Source organism: Oncorhynchus tshawytscha, linkage group LG15 (assembly GCF_018296145.1).
Source record: "Oncorhynchus tshawytscha isolate Ot180627B linkage group LG15, Otsh_v2.0, whole genome shotgun sequence".
NCBI classification, from domain to species: Eukaryota; Metazoa; Chordata; class Actinopteri; order Salmoniformes; family Salmonidae; genus Oncorhynchus; species Oncorhynchus tshawytscha.
The window spans coordinates 16,008,686-16,032,758 of NC_056443.1; the positions used below are offsets into that span (position 1 = coordinate 16,008,686).

Consider the following 24,073-nt stretch of genomic DNA (forward strand, 5'->3'; position numbering starts at 1 on the left):
GTTCGCTATAGTATTGATGTTAACTGGTATACAACTCCTTGCCGTTCAAGTTATAACGCGTTAGTTGCTTAATGGACCCTGGCAATCAGTGTGAAATATTAATTAGCTAACGAACTAACCCCTATCTGTTAACTAATGTTTTCCCTCTACAGTATATGGTTAATTTTCAGAATGAGAGAATTGAGTGAAAATGAGACTTTTACTGGTTAACTGGTTAAGATGGGGGGGGGGGAAACAAGTGCAATATTTATGTGTGTGGTCACAAGCATTCTATTACAAAGGCTGTCATGGCTAACTGCAATATTAGTGTATTGTTTTTTTTCTCAAGACCTGAGTCATTTGCAGTAAAGTCTAGGCAACAAATAACATTGAATTGCTTTCTTTACATTTTTTAGCTGCGAGTTAGGTTCACATTAACCACTTTTTATTTTACACACTGAGACTGATCATGTAGATCATATTCTTTGTTTAATTAGTTAAAACCTGCATTTCTCCCAAGCAGGGATTAGAAAATAAGTGTCACCTTTTTGGGCCCTCACCAGTTTGCATCCCTGAGAGTTACCAGCCTCAGAAATTGCAGCCCAAATAAATGCTTCACAGAGTTCAAGTAACAGACATCTCAACATCAACTGTTCAGAGGAGACTGTGTGAATCAGGTCTTCATGGTCGAATTGCTGAAAAGAAACCACTACTAAAGGACACCAATGAGAAGAAGAGACTTGCTTGGGCCAAGAAACATGACCAATGGACATTAGACCAGTGGAAATTTGTCCTGTGGTCTGATTTGTCCAAATTTGAGTTTTTTGTTCCAACTGCCGTGTCTTTGAGACTCAGAGTAGGTGAACGGATGATCTCCGCATGTGTGGTTCACACTGTGAAGCATGAATGAGGTGATGGTGTGATGCTGTGGGTGTGCTTTGCTGGTGACACTGTCCGTGATTTTTTAAATAATTCAAGATTTACTTAATCAGCATGGCTGCCACATCATTCTGCAGAGATATGCCATCCCATCTGGTTTGTGCTTAGTGGGACTATCATTTGCTTTTCAACAGGACAATGACCCAACACACCTCCAGGCTGTCTAAGGGCTATTTTGCCAAGAAGGAGAGTGATGGAGTGCTGCATCAGATTACCTGGTCTCAACAATCACCCGACCTCAACCCAATTGAGATGGTTTGGGTTGAGTTGGAACGCAGTGTGAAGGAAAAGCACCCAACAAGTGCTTAGCATATGTGGGAACTCATTCAAGACCGTTGGAGTACAGGCCTCCCAGGTGGCGCAGTGGTTAAGGGCGCTGTACTGCAGCGCCAGCTGTGCCATCAGAGTCCCTGGGTTTGCGCCCAGGCTCTGTCGTAACCGGCCGTGACCGGGAGGTCCATGGGGCGACGCACATGGACCTCCTGTGGCGGGCCGGGCGCAGTGAGCGCTAGCCAAGGTTGCCAGGTGCACGGTGTACCCTCCGACACATTGGTGCGGCTGGCTTCCGGGTTGGATGCGCGCTGTGTTAAGAAGCAGTACGGCTGGTTGGGTTGTGTATCGGAGGACGCATGACTTTCAACCTTCGTCTCTCCAGAGCCCGTACGGGAGTTGTAGCGATGAGACAAGATAGTAGCTACTACAACAATTGGATACCACGAAATTGGGGAGAAAAAAGGGGTAAAATTCAACAACAAAAAAAAGACTGTTGGAGTAGCATTCCAGGTGAAGCTGGTTAAGAGAATGCCAAGAGGTGTGCAAAGCTGCCATCAAGGCAAAGGGTGGCTACTTTGAATAATCTGTTTATCTCTTTTTTTTGCTTACTACATGATTCCATATGTGTTATTTTATAGTTTTGATGTCTTCACTATTATTCTACAATGTAGAAAATAGTAAAAATAAAGAAAAACCCTTGAATGAGTAGGCGTGTCCAAACTTTTGACTGGTACTGTATGTATGTTATTTTACTGCTCTAGGGATGTAATAAACTATTATGTATTGATTTTTAACCCTACCTTTTTTTCACTGTTTATGCGGTGCACAATGCAGAGAACACCAGAGAGGAGAATTATCATTTAATTACCATAGTGAATTATTCTGTTTGTTTGTGTCAATTAATCCCATAAGGGATGGGATGCCAAATGACACGAAAATAAAATGTAATTCATTCATATACACCATAAACATGCTGATGGTTTTGTGTGTGTCTATCTGTCTCCTCCAGTCTCTCTGCAAGACATCAACATGCGTAAAGCGTTTAAGAGCAGCACCATCCAAGACCAACAGGTGGTCTCACGGACCTCAGTCCCCAACCCTGTGGTAGAGATGTACCATCGCTGTGACAAACCTCCACCGCTCAACATACTCAGTACCTATAGGTTGGTACCTTTTTAGTATACTCATCTTCTAGCCTGACTACCCATCCACACCGATCTGGCCGAACACCACAACCACCAGCATTTCTTCTCCACAATGAGTCTGGATTTGCTTTCCTCCCTGACTTCTTGTAGAATGCAAAGAACATTCCGAACGTTTGAATTGGTCCCAGAAACCGATTGGTTGGGCCAGAGCCGGCCTGGCCTAACATCATTGGCTTTGATACTCTGATTGGTTAGGGATTATCCAATGGCTTATTCATTTGTTTTGTACACCGCCCCTCATTTTGACTTTAGGCAACTTATCTCCTATTGGTTAGTTAGACCTCTGTCCCCAACCCTGTGGTGATGTACCATCACTGTGACAAACCTCCACCTATCAACATACTCAGCCTCTATAGGTCAGTACCTCAGTATACTCAGCCCCAATAGTCAGCCTGTAGGTCGGTTAAACCACCACCTCGCTGAAAGCATACAGGTAAGATCATCCTCACCATTGCTGTGAATCCCAGTCTGATGCTGAGAAAGGCACGTCACTGACCCAACACTGTGAATGACTAATGCAAAAGGTGCAATGCACCTGACCCATTTCGATCTCTCTCTTCCTCCCTTCTCTCTCTCTCTCCATCCCTCTCTCCAGGGATGATAAGAAGGATGCGTTGAAGTTCTACACAGACCCCTCCTACTTCTTCATGCTGTGGAAAGAAAAGATGCTGCAGGCCACGGAGGACAAGAGGAAGGAGAAGAGACGACAGAAGGTGGGTGTGTGTATATATGTGTGTGCAAGTGTGCAGGTGCGTGTGTGCTCAGTCTCTTCATTCTCTCTGTCACTGCCTCTTTCTCTCTCTTTCGCTCTGTGCCTCTGGTAGTTGTCTCCTTGCTGACAGTGATTGTGTTCAAACATGTCAAGTCAACTTCTGTCACTAGAGTCACTCCAGTGTGTGTGAGGGTGTGCTGAACTTTACGATACTGTATGCTTGGATGGGGAAAGAGAGAATGTCATCCATTACTGCTTCACTGCTATGTTCTTTGCATCTCCACATGCTTCTGTTTATCATTCTGTCTTTATCTCACATTCAATTTGCTTTGCTGCGTTATAATCCGGACTGTGTGTGTTGAGCTCAACCACACCCTCACGCCCATTCTACTTCCCATTCCCTGAGAAACACAACCCCTCTTGCTGTCTAAAGACAACTTCAGTTTATAACCCCTCTCTCGGACATCTAAAGTGCATTCGGAAAGTATTCAGACCGCTTGACCTTTTCCACATTTTGTTATGTTACAGCCTTATTGTAAAATGCATTAACAACAACAAAAGATCCTCATCAATCAGTTTTGTAAAAAGGTGGCCATTAATAAGCTGGTCAAACATCTCTAAAACTAAGAGCATTGTATTTGGTACAAATCATTTCCCTAAGCTCTTGTCCTCAGCTGAATCTGGTGATGAATGGTGTTGCTGTTGAACAAGTTTAGGAGACTAAATTACTTGGTGTGACCTTAGATTGTAAACTGTCATGATATATATATATATATGAGTTCGACCAATTTATGATGTTTTTTCAATGCCGATAACCGATTAATCGGACGATTTTTATATTTATATATTTTTATATTTATATATATTTGTAATAATGACAATTACAACAATACTCAATCAACATGTTTATTTTAACTTAATATAATACATCAATAAAATCAATATAGTCTCAAATAAATAATGAGACGTTCAATTTGTTTTAAATAATGCAAAAACAAAGTGTTGGAGTCTTCAATATTCCCAGGTAAGAAGTTTTAGGTAGTAGTTATTATAGGACTATTTCTCTCTATACCATTTGTATTTCATATACCTTTGACTATTGGATGTTCTACTAGGTACTTTAGTATTGCCAGCCTAATCTCGGGAGTTGATAGGCTTGAAGTCATTGCGAAGAGCTGCTGGCAAATGCAGGAAAGTGCTGTTAGAATGAATGCTTACGAGCCTGCTGCTGCCTTCCACCGCTCAGTCAGACTGCTCTATCAAATCATAGACTTAATTATAATATAATAACACACAGAAATACGAGCCTTAGAGGTCATTAATATGGTCAAATCCGTAAACTATAATTTTGAAAACAAAATGTTTATTCTTTCAGTGAAATACGTAATCGCTCCGTATTTGATCTAACGGGTGGCATCCATACGTCTAAATATTCCTGTTACATTGCACAACCTTTAATGTTACATCATAATTATGTAAAATTCTGCCAAATTAGTTCGCAACGAGCCAGGCGGCCCAAACTGTTGCATATACCCTGACTCTGCGTGCAATGAACGCAAGAGAAGTGACACAAGGTGTCCAAAAATGCCCATTACCGATTGTTATGAAAACTTGAAATCGGCACTAATTAATTTGCCATTCCGATTAATCGGTCGACCTCTAATAAATGTATATGTACAGTATATCACAAAAGTGAGTACACCCCTCACATTTTTGTAAATATTTGAGTATATCTTTTCATGTGACAACACTGAAGAAATGACACTTTGCTAAAATGTAAAGTAGTGAGTGTACAGCTTGTATAACAGTGTAAATTTGCTGTCCCCTCAAAATAACTCAACACACAGCCATTAATGTCTAAACCGCTGGCAACAAAAGTGAGTACACCCCTAAGTGAAAATGTCCAAATTGGGCCCAAAGTGTCAAAATTTTGTGTGGCCACCATCATTTTCCAGCACTGCCTTAACCCTCTTGGGCATGGAGTTCACCAGAGCTTCACAGGTTGCCACTGGAGTCCTCTTCCACTCCTCCATGACGACATCACAGAGCTGGTGGATGTTAGAGACCTTGCACTCCTCCACCTTCCATTTGAGGATGCCCCACAGATGCTCAATAGGGTTTAGGTCTGGAGACATGCTTGGCCAGTCCATCGCCTTTACCCTCAGCTTCGTCTTGGACGACCACTATGCTATGAGACTCGAAATTGAGCTCAGGTGCATCCTTTTTCCACTGATCATCCTTGAGAAGTTTCTACAACGTGATTTGAGTCCACCTGTGGTAAATTAAATTGATTGGACATGATTTTGAAAGGCAGCACCTGTCTATATAAGGTTCCACAGTTGACAGTACATGTCTGAGCTAAAACCAAGTCGTGAGGTCGAAGGAATTGTTCGTAGAGCTCTGAGACAGGGGAAGGGTACCCCAAAAATTATCCAGCATTTAAGGTCCCCAAGAACACATTGGCCTCCATCATTCTTAAATGGAAGAAGTTTGGAACCACCAAGACTATTCCTAAGAGCTGACTGGAGGTGCCCAAAAACCCGATGGTCAATCTGACACAGCTCCAGAGTTCCTCTGTGGAGATGGGAGAACCTTCCAGAAGGACAAGCCACAATCAGGCTGTTATGGTAGAGTGGCCAGACGGAAGCCACTCCTCAGTAAAAGGCACATGACAGCACGCTTGGAGTTTTACCAAAAGGCAACATGAGAAACAAGTCTCTTTGGTCTGATGAAACCAAGTTTGAACTTGTTGGCCTGAATGCCAAGCGGCACGTCTGGAGGAAACCTGGCACCATCCCTACAGTGAAGCATGGTGGTGGCAGCATCACGCTGTGGGGATGTTTTTCAGCGGTAGGGACTGGGAGACTAGTCAGGATTGAGGGAAAGATGAATGGAGCAGAGTATTGCAAGATCCTTGATGAAAATCTGCCCCAGAGTGCTCAGGACCCCTTACTGGGGGCGAAGGTTCACCTTCCAAAGGGACAACAACCCTAAGCACACAGCCAAGACAACGTAGGAGTTGCTTCGGGATAAGTCTCTGAATGTCTTTAAGTGGCCCAGCCAGAGCCCTGACTTGAACCCGATCAAACATCTCTGTGGAGACCTGAAAATAACTGTGCAAAGACGCTCCCCATCCAACCTGACAGAGCTTAAGAGGATCTGCAGAGAAGAGTGGGAGAAGCTCCCCAAATACAGGTGTGCCAAGCTTGTAGCGTCATACCCAAGAGACTCTTGGCCGTAATCGCTGCCAAAGTACTGAGTGAAGGGTTTTTGTATTTTTTGTATTTTTAATAAATGTGCTAAAATGTCTGAACATATTTTTGTGATGTCTTTATGAGGTATTGTATGTCGATTCATGAGGGGGAAAATCTATTTAATACATTTTAGAATAAGACTGTAACATAACAAAATGTGGAAAAAGTCAAGTGGTCTGAACAATTTCCAAATGCACTGTATATCCCGCCTTTCTGTCCCCCTCCTGTCTTCTGTCCCATCTTCTCCGTCACTCTGCTTCAACTCCCCCGTGCCACTATCGCCCCTGTAAACCTCCAGACTTTCACCAGTAGACTCTCCTCCTCTCCCCCTCTCTTTTCCCCTACTCTGTCTCTCCCATTTTGTATAACCATAGTATATCTAATGTGTTAGAGCTCTCTATCTCCACGTCTCCCCATCCAGACCAGCTGTCCGACCCACTCTGACCAGGGTAGACCCCACAGCAGACAGGCTCCACCTCGCAGCCCACTACCCAGCTCCGTAAGACCACCACATCCACAACTATGTTCCCTTGTCCCCAGTCCTTGTTTCCCCCTGGGTCCTCTGGGTTTCCCCCTGTCCACTGCTATGTCTCACTGTCCCTTGTCCCTTGTGTGTTCCATGTCTTCTACATCCCTGTTCCCTATGTCCCCTGTCCATGTCTCCATCCTGCTCCGTAAGACGCCACCTCTACGTTCCGGTCTCCTCCCAGCTCCCAGACCCCTCCGTCTGCGTGTCCCCCCTCCCGTCTCTGTCCCTCCACCAAGCTGGTCCCTTATACCCATCCGTCTATGTTTGGGAATGTTTTATGTTGTTTTGATTATGTTTTATATTGCTTAACATTGCTTAAAAGTTTGGCTTATAGTGGGACTGGGTGAATTCTGCTGGTCGACGGTGTGTGAAAATGATGGAATGGATCTTGCTCTCTCTGTTTGTTCCTGTGTGAAGAGAATACTATCCATAATAAATGTAGCCCTTTGTATTTGTTTGTTTGTCTCTCCTTCCTCCACTCCCCTCCGCCACTCTATCAGGAGCAGCACAAACAGGTAGAGGACCCGGGAAGGGAGGTGAAGAAGGTTCGTAAAGCCCGTAATCGCAGACAGGAGTGGAATATGATGGCTTATGACAAGGAGTTCCGCCCCGAAACCAGACTAACCCCCTCACCCTATCACGGAATGTCCTCCGAGGGGTCGCTATCACCCGATAACAGGTGAGCCCAGAATCAAATAATTTGTGTTTTTCCACATTTTGTTACGTTACAGCCTTATTGTAAAATGGATAGCATAATGTGTTTTTCTTGTCCATCTACAGACAATACCCCATTATGACAAATCAAGCCCAGGTTTTTGGAATTGTTTGCACATTTATATATATAACAAACATTTAATTTATATATATATATATATATATATATATATATATATATATATATATGGGACTGGGTGATATATAAATATATAATATATATATATATATATATATATATATATATATAGTGGGACTGGGTGATATAAAATATATATATATATAAATATATATAGAATTCGCTGTATCACAATTCCAGTGGGTTAGAAGTTTACATACACTAAGTTGACTGTGCCTTTAAACAGCTTGGAAAATTCCAGAAAATGTTGTCATGGCTTAAGAAGCTTATGAAAGGCTAATTGACATCATTTGAGTCAATTGGAGGTGTACCTGTGGATGTATTTCAAGGCCTACCTTCAAACTCAGTGCCTCTTTGTTTGACATCATGGGAAAATCAAAAGAAATCAGCCAAGACCCCCGAAATATATTTCTGTCCACAGTAAAAACGAGTCCTATATCGACGTAACCTGAAAGGCCGCTCAGCAAGGAAGAAGCCACGCTCCAAAACTGCCATAAAAAAGCCAGACTACGGTTTGCAACTGCACATGGGGACAAAGATCGTACCTTTTTGAGAAATGTCCTCTGGTCTGATGAAACAAAAATAGAACTGTTTGGCCATAATGACCATCATTATGTTTGGAGGAAAAAGGGGGAGGCTTGCAAGCTGAAGAACACCAGCCCAACCCTGAAGCACATGGAAGCATCATGTTGTGGGGGTGCTTTGCTGCAGGAGGGACAGGTGCACTTCACAAAATATATGGCATCATGAGGATGGAAAATTATGTGGATATATTGAAGCAACATCTCAAGACATCAGTCAGGAAGTTAAAGCTTGGTCGCAAATGGGTCTTCCAAATGGACAATGGCCCCAAGCATACTTTCAAAGTCATGGCAAAATGGCTTCAGGACAACAAAGTCAAGGTATTGGAATGGCCATCACAAAGCCCTGACCTCAATCCCATAGAAAATTTGTGGGCAGAACTGAAAAAGCTTATGCGAGCAGGGAGGCCGACAAACCTGACTCGGTTACACCAGCTCTGTCAGGAGGAATGGGCCAAAATGCACCCAACTTATTGTGGGAAGCTTGTGAAAGGCTACCCAAAACGTTTGACCCAAGCTAAACATTTTAAAGGCAATGCTACCAAACTTCTGACCCACTGGGAATATGATGAAATTAATAAAAGCTTAAATAAATAATTCTCTACTTATTATTCTGACATTTCACATTCTTAAAATTAAGTGGTGATTCTAACTGACCTAAAAAAGGGAATTTTTACTCGGATTAAATGTCAGAAATTGTAATATACTGAGTTTAAATCTGTTTGGCTGAGGTGTATGTAAACTTTCGATTTCAACTGTATAGTACCATTCAAAAGTTTGGACACACCTACTCATTCAAGGGTTTTCTTTATTTTTACTATTTTCTACATTGTAGAATAGTGGTGAAAACATCAACTATTATATAACACACATGGAATCATGTTGTAACCAAAAAAGTTTGAGATTCTTCAAATAGCCACCCTTTGCCTTGATGACAGCTTTTGCATACTCTTGGCATTCTCTCAACCAGCCTCATAAGGAATGCTTGTCCAACAGTCTTTAAGGAGTTCCTAATTATGCTGAGCACTTGTTGGCTGCTTCTCCTTCACTCTGCGGTCCAATTCATCCCAAACCATCTCAATTGGTTTGAAGGTTGGTGATTGTGGAGGCCAGGTCATCTTATGCAGCACTCCATCACTCTACTTCTTAGCCAAATTGCCCTTACACAGCCTGGAGGTGTGTTGGGTCATTGTCCTGTTGAAAAACAAATGATAGTCCCGCTAAGCGCAAACCAGATGGGATGCCGTATTTCTGCAGAATACTGTGGTAACCATGCTGGTTAAGTGTGCCTTGAATTCTAAATAAATTTCTGACAATGTCACCATCAAAGCACCCCCACGCCATCACACCTCCTCCTCCATGCTTCACGGTAGTAACCACACATGCGGAGATCATCCAGTCACTCACAAAGACATGGCAATTGGAACCAAAAGTCTCAAATTTGGTCTCATCAGACCGAAGGACAGATTGCCATTGGTCTAATGTCCATTGCTTGTGCTTCTTGGCCCAAGAAAGTATGTTCTTCTTATTGGTTTCCTTTAGTCGTGGTTTCTTTGCAGCAATTCTACCACGAAGGCCTGAATCATGCAGTCTTTTCTGAACAGGTGATGTTGAGATGTGTCCGTTGTTTGAACTCTGAAGCATTTGTTTGGGCTGCAATTTCTGAGGCTAGTAACTCTAATGAACTTATCCTCTGCAGCAGAGGTAACTCTGGGTCTTCCTTTCCTGTGGCGGTCCTCGTGAGAGCATGTTTCATCATAGTGCTTGATGGTTTTTGCGACTGCACTTGAAAAACTTTCAAAAGTGCTTGAATTTTTCCAAGTTTCTCTTTTGCTTTTTTGAGCTGTTCTTGCCATAATATGGACTTGGTCTTTTAGCAAATAGGGCTATCTTCTGTATACCAACCCTAATCATCCAAACTTTTGACTGGTACTGTATATACTGTGGGCTTCAAAATTACTGGCACCCCTGACTGGCAATGCACAAACAATACTTTAAATAATATAAACAATATAATTATAGAGAGAAACTCAAAATTCCAACATGTGAGAAATAATGTACAAAATGCATTTCACCAAAATCAAGGTTTTCATAATTATTGGCACTCATCACTTAGTACTTAGTGCAACCACCTCTGGCAAGGATAACGGCAAGGTTTTCCTGTCATGTTTGACAAGGTTAAGGAACACATTTGGAGGGATTTTGGACCATTCCTCTATGCAGATCCTTTCAAGATTTTTCATATTCTCCGGTTTGCGCTTATCAACTGCCCTCTTCAACTCAGCCTACAGGTTTTCTTTTGGATTGAGTTCCGGTGACTGAGATGGCCATGGCAGAACATTTAATTTTGTTGTCACTGAACCAGTGTATGGATTTTGAGTTATGTTTTGGGTCATTGTCTTGTTGGAAAGTCCACCTACTGTCAAGTCCCAGCCTTCTGGGAGAGGCAACCAGATTGTCAGCCAAAATTGCCTGATAGTTGTTGCCTGATAATTCGTTATGCCATCAATCTTGACCAGAGTCCCTGGACCTCTGGAATTAAAACAGCCCCAAAACATCACTGACCCACCACCATATTTCAATATTTCACCGTGTGTATGAGGTGCCTCTCCTTGTATGCATCTCTGTTTCGACCCAAACCATCCCGATGCTGTATCTGACCAAAACATTCGATTTTGGTCTCATCTGACCAGAGCGCCTTCTTCCAGTCATAATTTAAATTACATTTGGCAAACTCCAAGCGCTTGCTTCTGTGTCTGGAGGTCAGAAAGGGCTTTCTTCTGGCAACCCTTCCAAAGTGCCTGTGGTTGTGGAGGTGGCGTCTGATGGTGCTTTTTGAAACCTGGTGACCCCAAGACGCACCAAGGCCTGCAATTCTTTCACGGTGATTCTTGGGGATTTTGTTGCTTGTGAAGAGGCGACTCCGTGATGCTGGCCTTTTAGGCAGAGTTCCTCTGTCCAGAGTTCCTCTGTTCCTCTGTCCAGTGTCTGTGTTCTTTTGCCCATCTTAATATTTTATGTTTATTGGACAGTCAACATGGCTTTTTCTTTGCAACTCTGTCTAGAAGGCCAGCATCCCGAAGTCGCCTCTTCACTGTTGACGTTGAGAATGGTGTTTTGCAGATCCTATTTAATGAAGCCGCCAGTTGAGGACTGTTTCTCAAAGTAGACACACTAATGTACTTGGCGTCTTGCTCAGTTGTGCACCGGGGCCTCCCACTCCTCTTTCTATTCTGGTTAGAGACAGTTTGGGCTGTTCTGTGAAGGGAGTAGTACACAGTGTTGTACCAGATCTATGCTGATGCTCCAGATACTCATCTAGTCTAAAGAAGGCCAGTTTTATTGCTTCTTTAATCAGAACAACAGTTTTCAGCTGTGCTAACATAAATACAAAAGGGTTTCCTAATGATCAATGAGCCTTTTAAAATGATAAACTTGGATTAGCTAACACAACGTGCCACTGGAACACAGGAGTGATGGTTGCTGATAATGGGACTCTGTACACCGATGTAGCTAGTCCATAAAAAACTGCCGGTTCCAGCTACAATAGTCATTTACAACATTAACAATGCCTACACTGTATTTCTGATCAATTTGATGTTATTTATAAGTACAATTAGCTTTTCTTTCAAAAACAAGGACATTTCTAAGAGGCCCCAAACTGTCTGTATGTCCCTTATTTAGATAAGTATTCAGACCTGACGTTGTGTTCAGGTGCATCCTGTTTCCATTGATCATCCTTGAGACGTTTCTACAACTTGGAGTCCACCAGTGGTAAATTAATTTGATTGGACATTATTTGGAAAGGCACAAACCTGCCTATATAAGGTCCCACAGTTGACAGTGCATGTCAGAGCAAAAACCAAGCCATGAGGTTGAAGGAATTGTCCATAAAACTCAGAGACAGGATTGTGTCGAGGCACATATCTGGGGAAGTATATCAAAAATGTCTGCAGCATTCAAGGTCCTCAAGAACACAGTAGCCTCCATAAGTGGAAACCACCAAGACTCTTGCTAGAGCTAGCTGCCCGGCCAAACTGAGCAATTGGGTGAGAAGGGCCTTGGTCAGGGAGGTGACCAAGAACCCGATGGTCACTGGCAGAGCTCCAGAATTCCTCTGTAGAGATGGGAGAACCTTCCAGAAGGACAACCATCTCTTCAGCACATCACCAAATCAGGCCTTTATGGTAGAGTGGCCAGACGGAAGCCACTCCTCAGTAAAAGGCACGACAGCCCGCTTAGAGTTTGCCAAAAGGCACCTAAACGATTATCAGATGATGAGAAACTAGATTTTCTGGTCTGATGAAACCAACATTGAACTCTTTGGTCTGAATGCCAAGCATCACGTCTGGAGGAAACCTGGCACCATCCCTACAGTGAAGCAAGGTGGAGGCAGCATCATGATGTGGGGATGTTTTTCAGCAGCAGGGACTGGGAGGCTAGTCAGGATTGAGGCAAAGATGAACAGAGAAAAGTACAGAGACATTCTTGATGAAAACCTGCTCCACAGCACTCAGGACCTCTGACTGGGGCAAAGGCTCATCTTCGAACAGGACAACGACCCTAAGCACACAGCCAATACACCGCAGGAGTGGCTTCGGGACAAATCTCGGAATGTCCTTTAGAGGCCCAGCCAGGGCCCAGAATTGAACCCGGATTAACATCTCTGGAGAGACCTGAAAATAGCTGTGCAGCGACGCTCCCCATCCAACCTGATTGAGCTGGAGAAGATCTGCAGAGAAGAATGGGAGAAGCTCCCAAAACACAGTTGTGCCATGCTTGTATCGTCATCCCCAAGAAGACTGAAGTCTGTAATCGCTGCCAAAGGTGCTACAACAAATTACTTAGTAAAGGGTCTGAGTACTTATGTAAATATGATATTTCACTTAATTATTTGTAATAAATTAGAAAAAATGTCCGAACCTGTTTTTACTTTGTCATTATGGGGTATTATGGTAGATTTGATGGGGGGTGGGACAATTTAATACATTTTTTAATAAGGCTGTAACGTAACAAGATGTGGAAAATGTCATGGGTCTGAATATTTCAAAATGCAATGTACATGTGTCAGGAATTGTTCAGTGACTGGCCAGTCTTCAGTGTGCTTAAGCACAGCCTAGCTCTCTTCTGCCCTCTGCTGGGTAAAATAAATGACCCCTCCCTCACCCTCTCTCTCCTCTCCTAGGTCTGTGGCATCAGACATGGGCGAGCTCTCCTACCCGTCCAGCCCTAACCACCCCTCCCAGCCCCCTCCGCCCCCCACCCCATCGACGGTGTCCCCCACCTCACCCAGACACCACAGACCCAGTCCTTAGACAGGGGTGGATACCCCCGACCTAATCTCCCCTCTGGTGTAGTCGCTGGGGGAAGACATATCGCCTCTCTGGGGCGCATTCAGCTCCCCCACGCACCCCCCGCCTCCTCTGAGGGGGGGGCACTCAATGGGCCACGGCAGCAGTCTGTCAAGGACTACAGGGCATATGGGTAAGAACACCACATAGAAATAGAATCACCAAACACTAAATTGACTGTGAATGTCGATTCTAGGAATTCTAATTCTCGAAGCCTTTGTAATTCTAGAATAATATATTTGACATTGACATTTGACATAACATTTAATTTGATTTTAGTTTTAAGAGGTTTGTTCGAGCCAACAGATTTGCCCACTGTTGCCAATTCGTGTCTGATTGATTGTGTTATTTTTATCTCTCTCTCTTTCTGTCTTTCTCTTCCTCCTACCTTAGTGGCCAGCCATCAGCCATCCCCGAGTACTTCACCCCCCCTGCCCCTCCCCCTCCCCCACCCCTCATCCCATCCGCCCAGACTGCCTTCGACTCCACCTCCTCCTCCCCCATTCTCCCCCGGGGCCGTGGCGGTCATGTCCCACCCTTACAGTCCCTCCCCTACTCCCCCGCCCCCTGCCAACTATGTCCCCTCCCCCTCTCACACCCCCTCCGGTGCCCCTCCCGCTGCCCCCCTCCTCCCCCACCTGGTCTACCCCCTCCCATATCCTGCCTCTGGCTCACGCCATTGGTGGAGAAGCTCCTGCCACCAGGAAGGGCCAGATGCCGATGATTCCGATAAGTGACGCTCGCAGCGACCTGTTGGCTGCCATACGTAGAGGTGAGAGAGTTTTGGGGGATGTGGGGGGGTGTGTGTGGGGGTGTGTTTATGAATGTGTTTTTGTTTGTTTTTTGTTTAAGTTTGTTTTCGTGTGTGTGTGTGTGTGTGTGTGTGTGCTTAGGTGTGCTTCCGATCAGCAATGCTCGCAGTGAACTGCTGGCAGCCATACGCAGAGGTGAGACCGATAGAGGGTATGTGTGTGCGTGTGTGCATGGATACATGTGTATCCACCTGTGAATGAGTACATTTAGCGTATTTGAAATGGCTAGCTAGTTTTCGGTAGTGTTGCACGATATACTGAAACTTCGGTACTTTGTTGATACTAGAACATGAAAACCGGTTCAGTATTAGATTTTCTGGTACTTTCGGTACTTATGTCAAATGTGTCACGTTGTATACTTATTTAGAGAACAAAACAATGTCTATAAAGGAAAGAACACTTTACAATGCAAGAAGATACCGGTAGCTTCCAGCGTTGTAGGCTAACTTTCCTTGCTAGCTCTGTTTGTCATAATATGCTAACCATAATGTAAATTATACTGATTTCAAAGCCGATTGTCACCAAAAACTTGATTCATTCACATCGCCTCCCTCGCATCATTTCTCTCCCTCCAACTGACTTGAGTGCATGTGCCTCTTAAATAACCTCAACACTGGGTCTTAAAGAGACACCGCACACTTATGAAATAAGAAAATGCTTCCTCTATGAAAACGTTGTTGATCAATAAAATAAGTCCCAAATGAATGGGAAACAGATTTTGTCATCTGCAGCCCCTTGATTTACCCACTTTATCAATAGAGATTTACCATTCAAATAAATAAATTACCGTTATGTAGTAAGATAGATTGCAGAATTGTATAATTGGTGCATTAATGTGTACATGCATTAATGTGTACATTAAAAAATGTATAATGTAATGATATTGAACTCAAAAGATGACCAACAATTGAACAGAGCAGTAGCTGAGTTTCTGTTTATCTGTATCGAGTATCATGATGGTATTGAGTATCGTGATACTTAACCTGGTATCAGTATCGAAGTCAAAATTCTGGTATCGTGACAACACTAGTTAGCTGTGTGTTTGTATCTTCCCTTTTGTGATGAGACCTAGAATGAGATCATTCCCCTTAGAAGCATTGCTTTGGTGGACTGTAGGGTAGCAAAATTCCCAGGTTTTCCAGAAATTCTGGTTGAAAGATTCACAGAATTGTGACGGGAGGGGGGAACCTGGCAACTTTCAGAAAGTTACAGGAATTTTGCAACAGGTAAGGTTGCTTCTGTGGGTGACACGCTGTCGACGTGTTCAGAGGATCTCTGGTTCAAGCCCAGTGAGGGACACGGACGGGAGCAATGCTGTTCCACACACACACACCACACACACACACACACACACACACACACACACACACACACAGAGCTTCATATGTATGTATCTATCTAACCCCTCACTCCCTCCATCCCTCCTTCAAACCTTCCCTCCTTCCAGGTATCCAGTTGAGGAAGGTCCAGGAACAGAGAGAGCAGGAAGCAAAGAGAGAGCCAGTTGGAAACGACGTGGCCACCATCCTATCACGTCGCATCGCCGTTGAGTACAGTGAATCAGATTCCGACTCCGGCGGGGAGGACAACGGGGAGTGGTCCGACTGAAATGGGTCAGGGGTCAATAGGTTAAAGGGGACAAGTGTTAGGGGTCAAGTCGAGGTGCTTGTGAGGAAAGGGTTTTCAAAACTTTATTCAAAATTATTGAATTCAATTTCTGTTGCCCACCACACACATATAGACTTTAAAGGGATAGACCAACCACCAACCTACCTAACTCCCCCACTCTAGCACATTGTTGTGTGCTTGAGTAGTATTGCTAAACACACTACATTACTTCTACTCAAGCACTATAACACAATCAATGAAGCAATGCTATAGTAGAGGACTACAGTACATACCCGTGTGCAGTCGTGGCCAAAAGTTTGGGAATGACACAAATATTAATTTTCACAAAGTCTGCTGCCTCAGTTTGTATGATGGCAATTTGCATATACTCCAGAATGTTATGAAGCGTGATCAGATGATTTGCAATTAATTGCAAAGTCCCTCTTTGCCATGCAAATGAACTGAAACCCCAAAAAACATTTCCACTGCATTTCAGCCCTGCCACAAAAGGACCAGCTGATATCATGTCAGTGACTCTCTCGTTAACACAGGTGTGAGTGTTGATGAGGACAAGGCTGGAGATCACCCTGTCATGCTGATTGAGTTCGAATAACTGACTGGAAGCTTCAAAAGGAGGGTGGTGCTTGGAATCATTGTTCTTCCTCTGTCAACCATGGTTACCTGCAAGGAAACATGTGCCGTCATCATTGCTTTGCACAAAAAGGGCTTCACAGACAAGGATGTTGCTGCCAGTAAGATTGCACCTAAATAAACCATTTATCGGAACTTCAAGGAGAGCGGGTCAATTGTTGTGAAGAAGGCTTCAGAGCGCCCAAGAAAGTCCAGCAAGCGCCAGGACCGTCTCCTAAAGTTGATTCAGCTGTAGGATCGGGGCACCACCAGTACAGAGCTTGCTCAGGAATGGCAGCAGGCAGGTGTGAGTCCATCTGCACGCACAGTGGGGCAAGGACTTTTGGAGGATGGCCTGGTGTCAAGAAGGGCAGCAAAGAAGCCACTTCTCTCCTAGAAAAACATCAGGGACAGACTGATATTCTGCAAAAGGTACAGGGATTGGACTGCTGAGGCCTGGGGTAAAGTCATTTTCTCTGATGAATCCCCTTTCCGATTGTTTGGGGCATCCGGAAAAAAAGCTTGTCCAGAGAAGGCAAGATCAGCGCTACCATCAGTCCTGTGTCATGCCAACAGTAAAGCATCCTGAGACCATTCATGTGTGAGGTTGCTTCTCAGCCAAAGGAGTGGGCTCACTCACAATTTTGCCTAAGAACACAGCCATGAATAAAGAATGGTATCAACACATCCTCCGAGAGCAACTTCTCCCAACCATCCAGGAACAGTTTGGTGACGAACAATGCCTTTTCCAGCATGATGGAGCACCTTGCCATAAGGGAAAAGCGAAAACTAAGTGGCTCAGGGAACAAAACATCGATATTTTGGGTCCATGGCCAGAAAAATCCCCAGACCTTAATCCCCTTGAGAACTTGTGGTCAATCCTCAAGAGGCGGGTGGACATACAAAAACCCACAAATTCTGACAAACTCCAAGCATTGATTATGCAAGAATGGGCTACCATCATTCAGGATGTGGCCCGGAAGTTAATTGACAGCATGCCAGGATGAATTGCAGAGGTCTTGAAAAAGGAGGGTCAACCCTGCAAATATTGACTCTTTGCATCAACTTCATGTAATTGTCAATAAAAGCCTTTGACACTTATGAAATGCTTGTAATTATACTTCAGTATTCAATAGTAACATCTGACAAAAATATCTAAAGACACTGAAGCAGCAGACTTTGTGAAAATTTTTATTTGTCATTCTCAAAACTTTTGGCCATAACTGTACAGTACAACACTACAAAAAGCTAGAACTTAACTTCCCTTTGCTTAAAGTCAACTAAAGGAAATGGTCCGAAATGGAGGGAAGGGATTCATTGTAAATACATAGAGGAGCACAAGTGAGATAAAAGGTGGGTGACACGTTCATGTTTTATTTAGTTATTCATTCAGTTATTTATTTTATATGGCACATAAATATGCAAATATGTACCCACAGCAACTAATACTAAGCATCAGAAAGTTCAGATAGTTGCCCTTGATAACGCTAATTCTAGAAGACAGACAGACAATGTTCTGGTGAATTGTCACTGCAACACGTGAGGGGGGTGGGTGTGATGCACCCTGGAATACCATAGTGTGTGAAACTGCATAGGATCCCTCTTAACAACTCAACACCACCCACCTCTTCTCCACTTGTAAACAACAACAAACTCATAAAATAAAACCCAGCTCATAAAAGAAAATACCAGTGTGCAGTGCTTTTAAATATGGCTTTACACTTTCACACAAGTTTTAAAATGAATGTTTTAAGATAATAATAACACTATATAGGTTTGTATCAGCAACAATTACTCTGTATTGGAGTGAACGGACATACTAGTTCAGTATGATGCAGTGAGTTGACGTATTTTCAAGAGCACATTTTTTCAGGGCATGTGGAATTGTGGGTAATGAATTGTGTGTAATAATCAGTCTCAATATTAGACAAGGTTCATTATATCTATACTCAAGTCTCCGCTTTGTGTTTGCTGTATGAAGTAGCATTGTACAGCTGCCTAGCTAACTCATCTAACGTTACTCACGTCGGCTCAACAACGTTTAAACAACCATTCAAACCACCAGACTTTGCAGACTTTATTTGTCTGTTAATTCTGTATTTGCTCAGTGGTTTTAGTGCAGGGGTATCAAACTCCTGGCCCACGAGACAAATGTGCCCCCCGAAATGATTTAATGTGGACCCTAGGGCAAAATGAATTTGTAACCAAAGGGATGATCCCTGATCATAAGGCTTTTAATAAGTACAGGTTTTAAAATGAAGAAAGAAAGACATTGAGAAAAGACACGCATTGAAAATACTTTATTTTGTGTTGTTTCAACGTGACACAGGATAAGAAGCTAATTAAAAGGGACATTGCACCTTCAAAATATATCCCAATTGAACATAAATACAGTATGAGTAAGTTGAATCATAAACACTGATCTAATGTCAGTTTTGTTGTTTACCCCTAATGGTAAGGGTTGGGGAGGCTATGCTGATCCTAGATCTTTAACTATCGACAACTTCTATCCTCAATATACAGTACATAAGAACAGCTGGAATGTGATAACAAAACAAATAGCAGCAAACATTGTAGTTTCATGACAACAAAGTTATAATTTGCATTCTAAACTAGAATGTCTTGGAACTATTAGTGCCAACATGGTAAATATACAACTTCTAAGGCTCAGCCTCAAATTATACCATATTCTCCATGGAGTGCACTACTTTTGATGAAATACTACTTTGTACTAAAAGTATTGCACTAGCATATATGGAGAATAGGGTGTCATTAGTAGCCAAAGTCAATTTAACTCAGTGTCTCTCAAGCTGTATATAACTAACATTCTGTGTTTTAAATGAAATTGTATAGAATTTTGGTAATAAACTGCTTGTAAAGAATTTGGGTATCTAGATAGAGAATTTCTGTATTACACGAAACAAACTGTAGGCAAAGTATGCATGTATTAATAGCTAATAATAAATGTGAAGAATATTCTGACTGTGTAGCCTACTTATTGAGTTATTTGAGGAGGGATTTGGTGGGGGAAGAAGTCTTCCTGCATTCTGACAAAGAAGAAATTAATAAATATATATATGAATGTATGTATACATACACAGTGTAAGTCGGAAGTTTACATACACTTATGTTGGAGTCATTAAAACTTGTTTTTCAACCACTCTACAAATTTCTTGTTAAAAAACTAGTTTTGGCAAGTCGGTTAGGACATCTACTTTGTGCATGACACAAGGAATTTTTCCAACAATTGTTTACAGACAGATTATTTCACTTAAAATTCACTGTATCACAATTCCAATGAGTCAGAAGTTTACATACACTAAGTTGAATGTGCCTTTAAACAGCTTGGAAATTTCAGAAAATTATGTCATGGCTTTAGAAGCTTCTGATAGGCGAATTGACATCATTTGAGTCAATTGGAGGTGAACCTGTGGATGTATTTCAAGGCCTACCTTCAAACTCGGTGCCTCTTTGTTTGACATCATGGGAAAATCAGAACAAATCAGCCAAGACCTCAGAATTGTAGACCTCCACAAGTCTGGTTCATCCTTGGGAGCAATTTCGAAATGCCTGAAGGTACCACGTTGATCTGTACAAACAATAGTACGCAAGTATGAACACCATAGGATCACACAGCCGTCATACCGCTCAGGAAGGAGACGCTTTCCGTCTCCTAGAGATTAACGTACATTGGTGCAAAAAGTGCAAATCAATCCCAGAACAACAGCAAAGGACCTTGTGTAGATCCTGGAGTAAATAGGTACAAAAGTATCTATATCCACAGTTAAACAAGTCCGATGTCGACATAACCTGAAAGGCCGCTCAGCAAGGAAGAAGCCACACTCCAAACCGCCATAAAAAAGCCAGACTATGTTTGTTTTTGTACTTTTTGGAGAAATGTCCTCTGGTCTGATGAAACAAAAATAGAACTGTTTGGCCATAATGATCATCGTTATGTTTGGAGGGAAAATGTATTTGGCTAAGGTGTATGTAAACTTACCGACTTCAACTGTAGTCGGAAGTTTACATACACCTTAGCCAAATACATTTAAACTCAGTTTTTCCACAATTCCTGACATTTAATCCTTGTAAAAATTCCCTGTCTTAGGTCAGTTAGGATCACCACTTTATTATAAGAATGTGAAATGTCAGAAGTATAGTAGAGAGTGATTTATTTAAGCTTTTATTTCTTTCATCACATTCCCAGTGGGTCAGAAGTTTACATACACTCAATTAGTATTTGGTAGCATTGCCTTTAAATTGTTTAACTTGGGTCGAACGTTTTGGGTAGCCTTCCACAAGCTCCCCACAATAAGTTGGGTGAATTTTTGCCCATTCCTCCTGACAGAGCTGGTGTAAAGGAGTCAGGTTTGTAGGCATCCTTGCTCGCACACGCTTTTTCAATTCTGCCCACAAATGTTCTATGGGATTGAGGTCAGTGCTTTGTGATGGCCACTCCAATACGTTGACTTTGTTGTCCTTAAGCCATTTTGCCACAACTTTGGAAGTATGCTTGGGGTTGGGTCACTGTCCATTTGGAAGACCCATTTGCGACCAAGCTTTAACTTCCTAACTTGTGTCTTGAGATGATGCTTCAATATATCCACATACTTTTCCTACCTCATGATGCCATCTATTTTGTGAAGTGCACCAGACCCTCCTGCAGCAAAGCACCCCCACAACATGATGCTGCCACCCCCGTGCTTCACGGTTGGGACGGTGTTCTTCAGCTTGCAAGCCTCACCCTTTTTCCTCCAAACACAACGATGGTCATTATGGCCAAACAGTTCTATTTTTGTTTCATCAGACCAGAGGACATTTCTCAAAAAGGTACGATCTTCATCCCCATGTGCAGTTGCAAACCGTGGTGTGGCTTTCTTATGGCAGTTTTGGAGCAGTGGCTTCTTCCTTGCTACCACTGTATGCCCTCCCACCTGTTTCATGTCTCAGGTAGCCCGCAAAAGCCAGCATGGATAGAATGCCATAACAGACTGATGGGCCTATTTGCCATACTTTAATAATTATCATGTGCCAAAGTAGGCTATCCACACGGTCCTGGTCGTAACTAGCTACCACAGCCACAAAGTCATAAACCCGCCTATTTCTACCATTTCTCTTCTTAAAATCGGATTTTAAACCTAACCTTAACCACACTACTAACTTTTATTAACCTTAAATGAAGACCAAAAAGCAACATTTTTGTTTTCTCGAATTTTTATGATATAGCCAATTTTCGATGCCATAGTGAAACTTTTTGCACTCCTGCAGAACTGAAATAATTGGATGGAGAAAGTTGCATCCAGAAAAGCAAGGCAAAGCAAAGCAGGCATTCTGGACTCGGTCAGGACCATATTCTTGATGACTTAGTCAGCAGCGGTAGGCGTTTAGAATGGAATGTGGAGTGGAGATTTATAGTTATGTGATGACATCACATGCTCCACTTACCTTCAAAATTGTGAAAACGTTTAAAAAAATCTTAAAACACTGTTTCCATAATTTGTCGCGATAATAAATTCACCTCTGTCGAACAGATACCATTTTTGTTGATCTTTTAGAGTATTTCTCTTATAGCTGACGTTGCCTTTACACATGTAGCAATGGGGTTTTTTCGACATTGCTTTTGTCTGGTTCAAATGGAAACCTGCCTATTTCCAGATGTTTTTTGGCAGGCATGTCTTTCCAACATTACGACAGGATTCAGTGGCTTCATCATCAAACACGGCCACATCTTCATCATCACAAAGAGCGAGAAATATGACACTGTCGTGAAAACAATAACCCACCTTTTTTGTGCTTTCGAGCAACAGACAGCAATATTTTCATTGCGCCAGGTTTCTGTCTCTAGGTCATTTACTGCTTGTTTAGACAGGGTTATCTTCTCAATTCCGCACTCCTTAACACACAGATACTAATGCAACATGGGACACTGGGTCCTCATCACAATTTCTGAAGTCCAGTGTTCATCTGCATGTGGGAGAGGAACTGGAGGGAGGGTTCACCTGGCCCTGGCAGACATTGGCCAGCATTTCACAGACACAAATCATTCAATGGAATGCAGGCTGTTGGTTTTATCACCAAGCCATCACAAATCAATTGCCAGCGCCAAGCCCCAGAGGCCCAACTCAGTCCCACAGACACAGACGAGAGAGTATAGATAAATGTTTTATTTGATGCATATACAGTGTTAAAACATCATCTTGCAGTTTTCCACCATACCTTCCCTCATTCAAACAGGGTTCAGTGGCTTCCTCATCCAAAATGTCCACATCGTCTTTAACAGCGAGTCACTATATTTTATAGTCCTTATGTTTGTCATGAAAAGGGAGAAATATGTCACTGGATGTGTCCGAAATGGCACCCTATTCCCTTACATAGTGCACTACTTTTGACAAGACTCAGGCGTCACTGTATTAACTCTAGTGTCATGTCATAATAGTCTCTTGCATCACTGTATTAACCCCGTCTGTGTCGCGGTGGTTCTCACTCAGTTGGAAACCAAACATCTCACTGAATCAACAAGCACAAATAAAAAATAGCTCTATCCATCAGCCTGTCCACCAGGATCATAAAAGAGAATAATAAATCAATTGAAAAAATGTCCAAAAGCTGTCAATTACCCGCTAAAGGAAATGCTGGTGTGTCTGAGAGGTGATGGCCTCAGATGGTCTACCCAGGTCCATTCTAAGATTAGGGGTTAGGAGGGGGGGGTCACTTATTATTCATTTCCAGGGTTATTGAGTTGATCGCAGAAGGGTCACAAGGTGTGTGTGTGTGTTTGGCCCGTGACTCAGTGGTACAAAGGTAGTGATATAATCACCTCCTGTGCTATCTAGCATATAGAGGCGCTCCACACACATGCACACATACTCAAACACATACAGCACCCTGCTACAGATGGTGGAGTTAGTTCTCTGACTCACTCGAGAAAGTGGAGTGAGAGAAAGGGGAACAGGGAGAGAGGAGGGAAAGAGAACGGGGTATCTGCTGTGAAAGTGTGAGAAGAAAGAAAGAGTGTTGGTCGTGTGGGCGACGACTGCAAGAGAGAAAAAGAGAGTTTACTGAGTTGCTCTGAAATTAATACCAATGTGTTGTGGGTTTGTCAGAGAGCAAGAGAGAGGGAGAGAGAAAAAGAGGGAGGGACATAGAAAGATTGACAAAGGTAGAGCTAGTGTGTGGAGGTGAATGGATTTGCGGATTCTGTGGGCAGTGGATGTGCGTATTTCCCAGCCAGTATTTCCCAGCTCTGGCGCCTCCCTGCCTGTACCTGCACTTCCCTTATGAATAATCTCGGTTAACCCAGAACTAAAGTCTTGCATAAATATTGGTTTAGAACCACAGAGAGTTACC

General features: G+C 42.9%; 1 protein-coding gene across 1 annotated transcript in view; it reads left to right on the forward strand.

Moving 5' to 3' along the window:
* The window catches only part of zgc:109889 (uncharacterized protein LOC553542 homolog), a 52,714-nt gene extending 36,244 nt beyond the window's left edge, over positions 1–16,470 (forward strand). The window contains 10 exon segments of the mRNA XM_042298182.1: positions 2,201–2,354; positions 2,992–3,109; positions 6,784–6,861; positions 7,392–7,570; positions 13,511–13,628; positions 13,631–13,809; positions 14,070–14,163; positions 14,165–14,295; positions 14,297–14,448; positions 15,936–16,470. Of these exon segments, the coding sequence (XP_042154116.1) occupies positions 2,201–2,354; positions 2,992–3,109; positions 6,784–6,861; positions 7,392–7,570; positions 13,511–13,628; positions 13,631–13,809; positions 14,070–14,163; positions 14,165–14,295; positions 14,297–14,448; positions 15,936–16,096 (1,364 nt within the window). The 3' untranslated portion in view covers positions 16,097–16,470.
* The last annotated feature ends 7,603 nt before the right edge of the window (positions 16,471–24,073 follow it).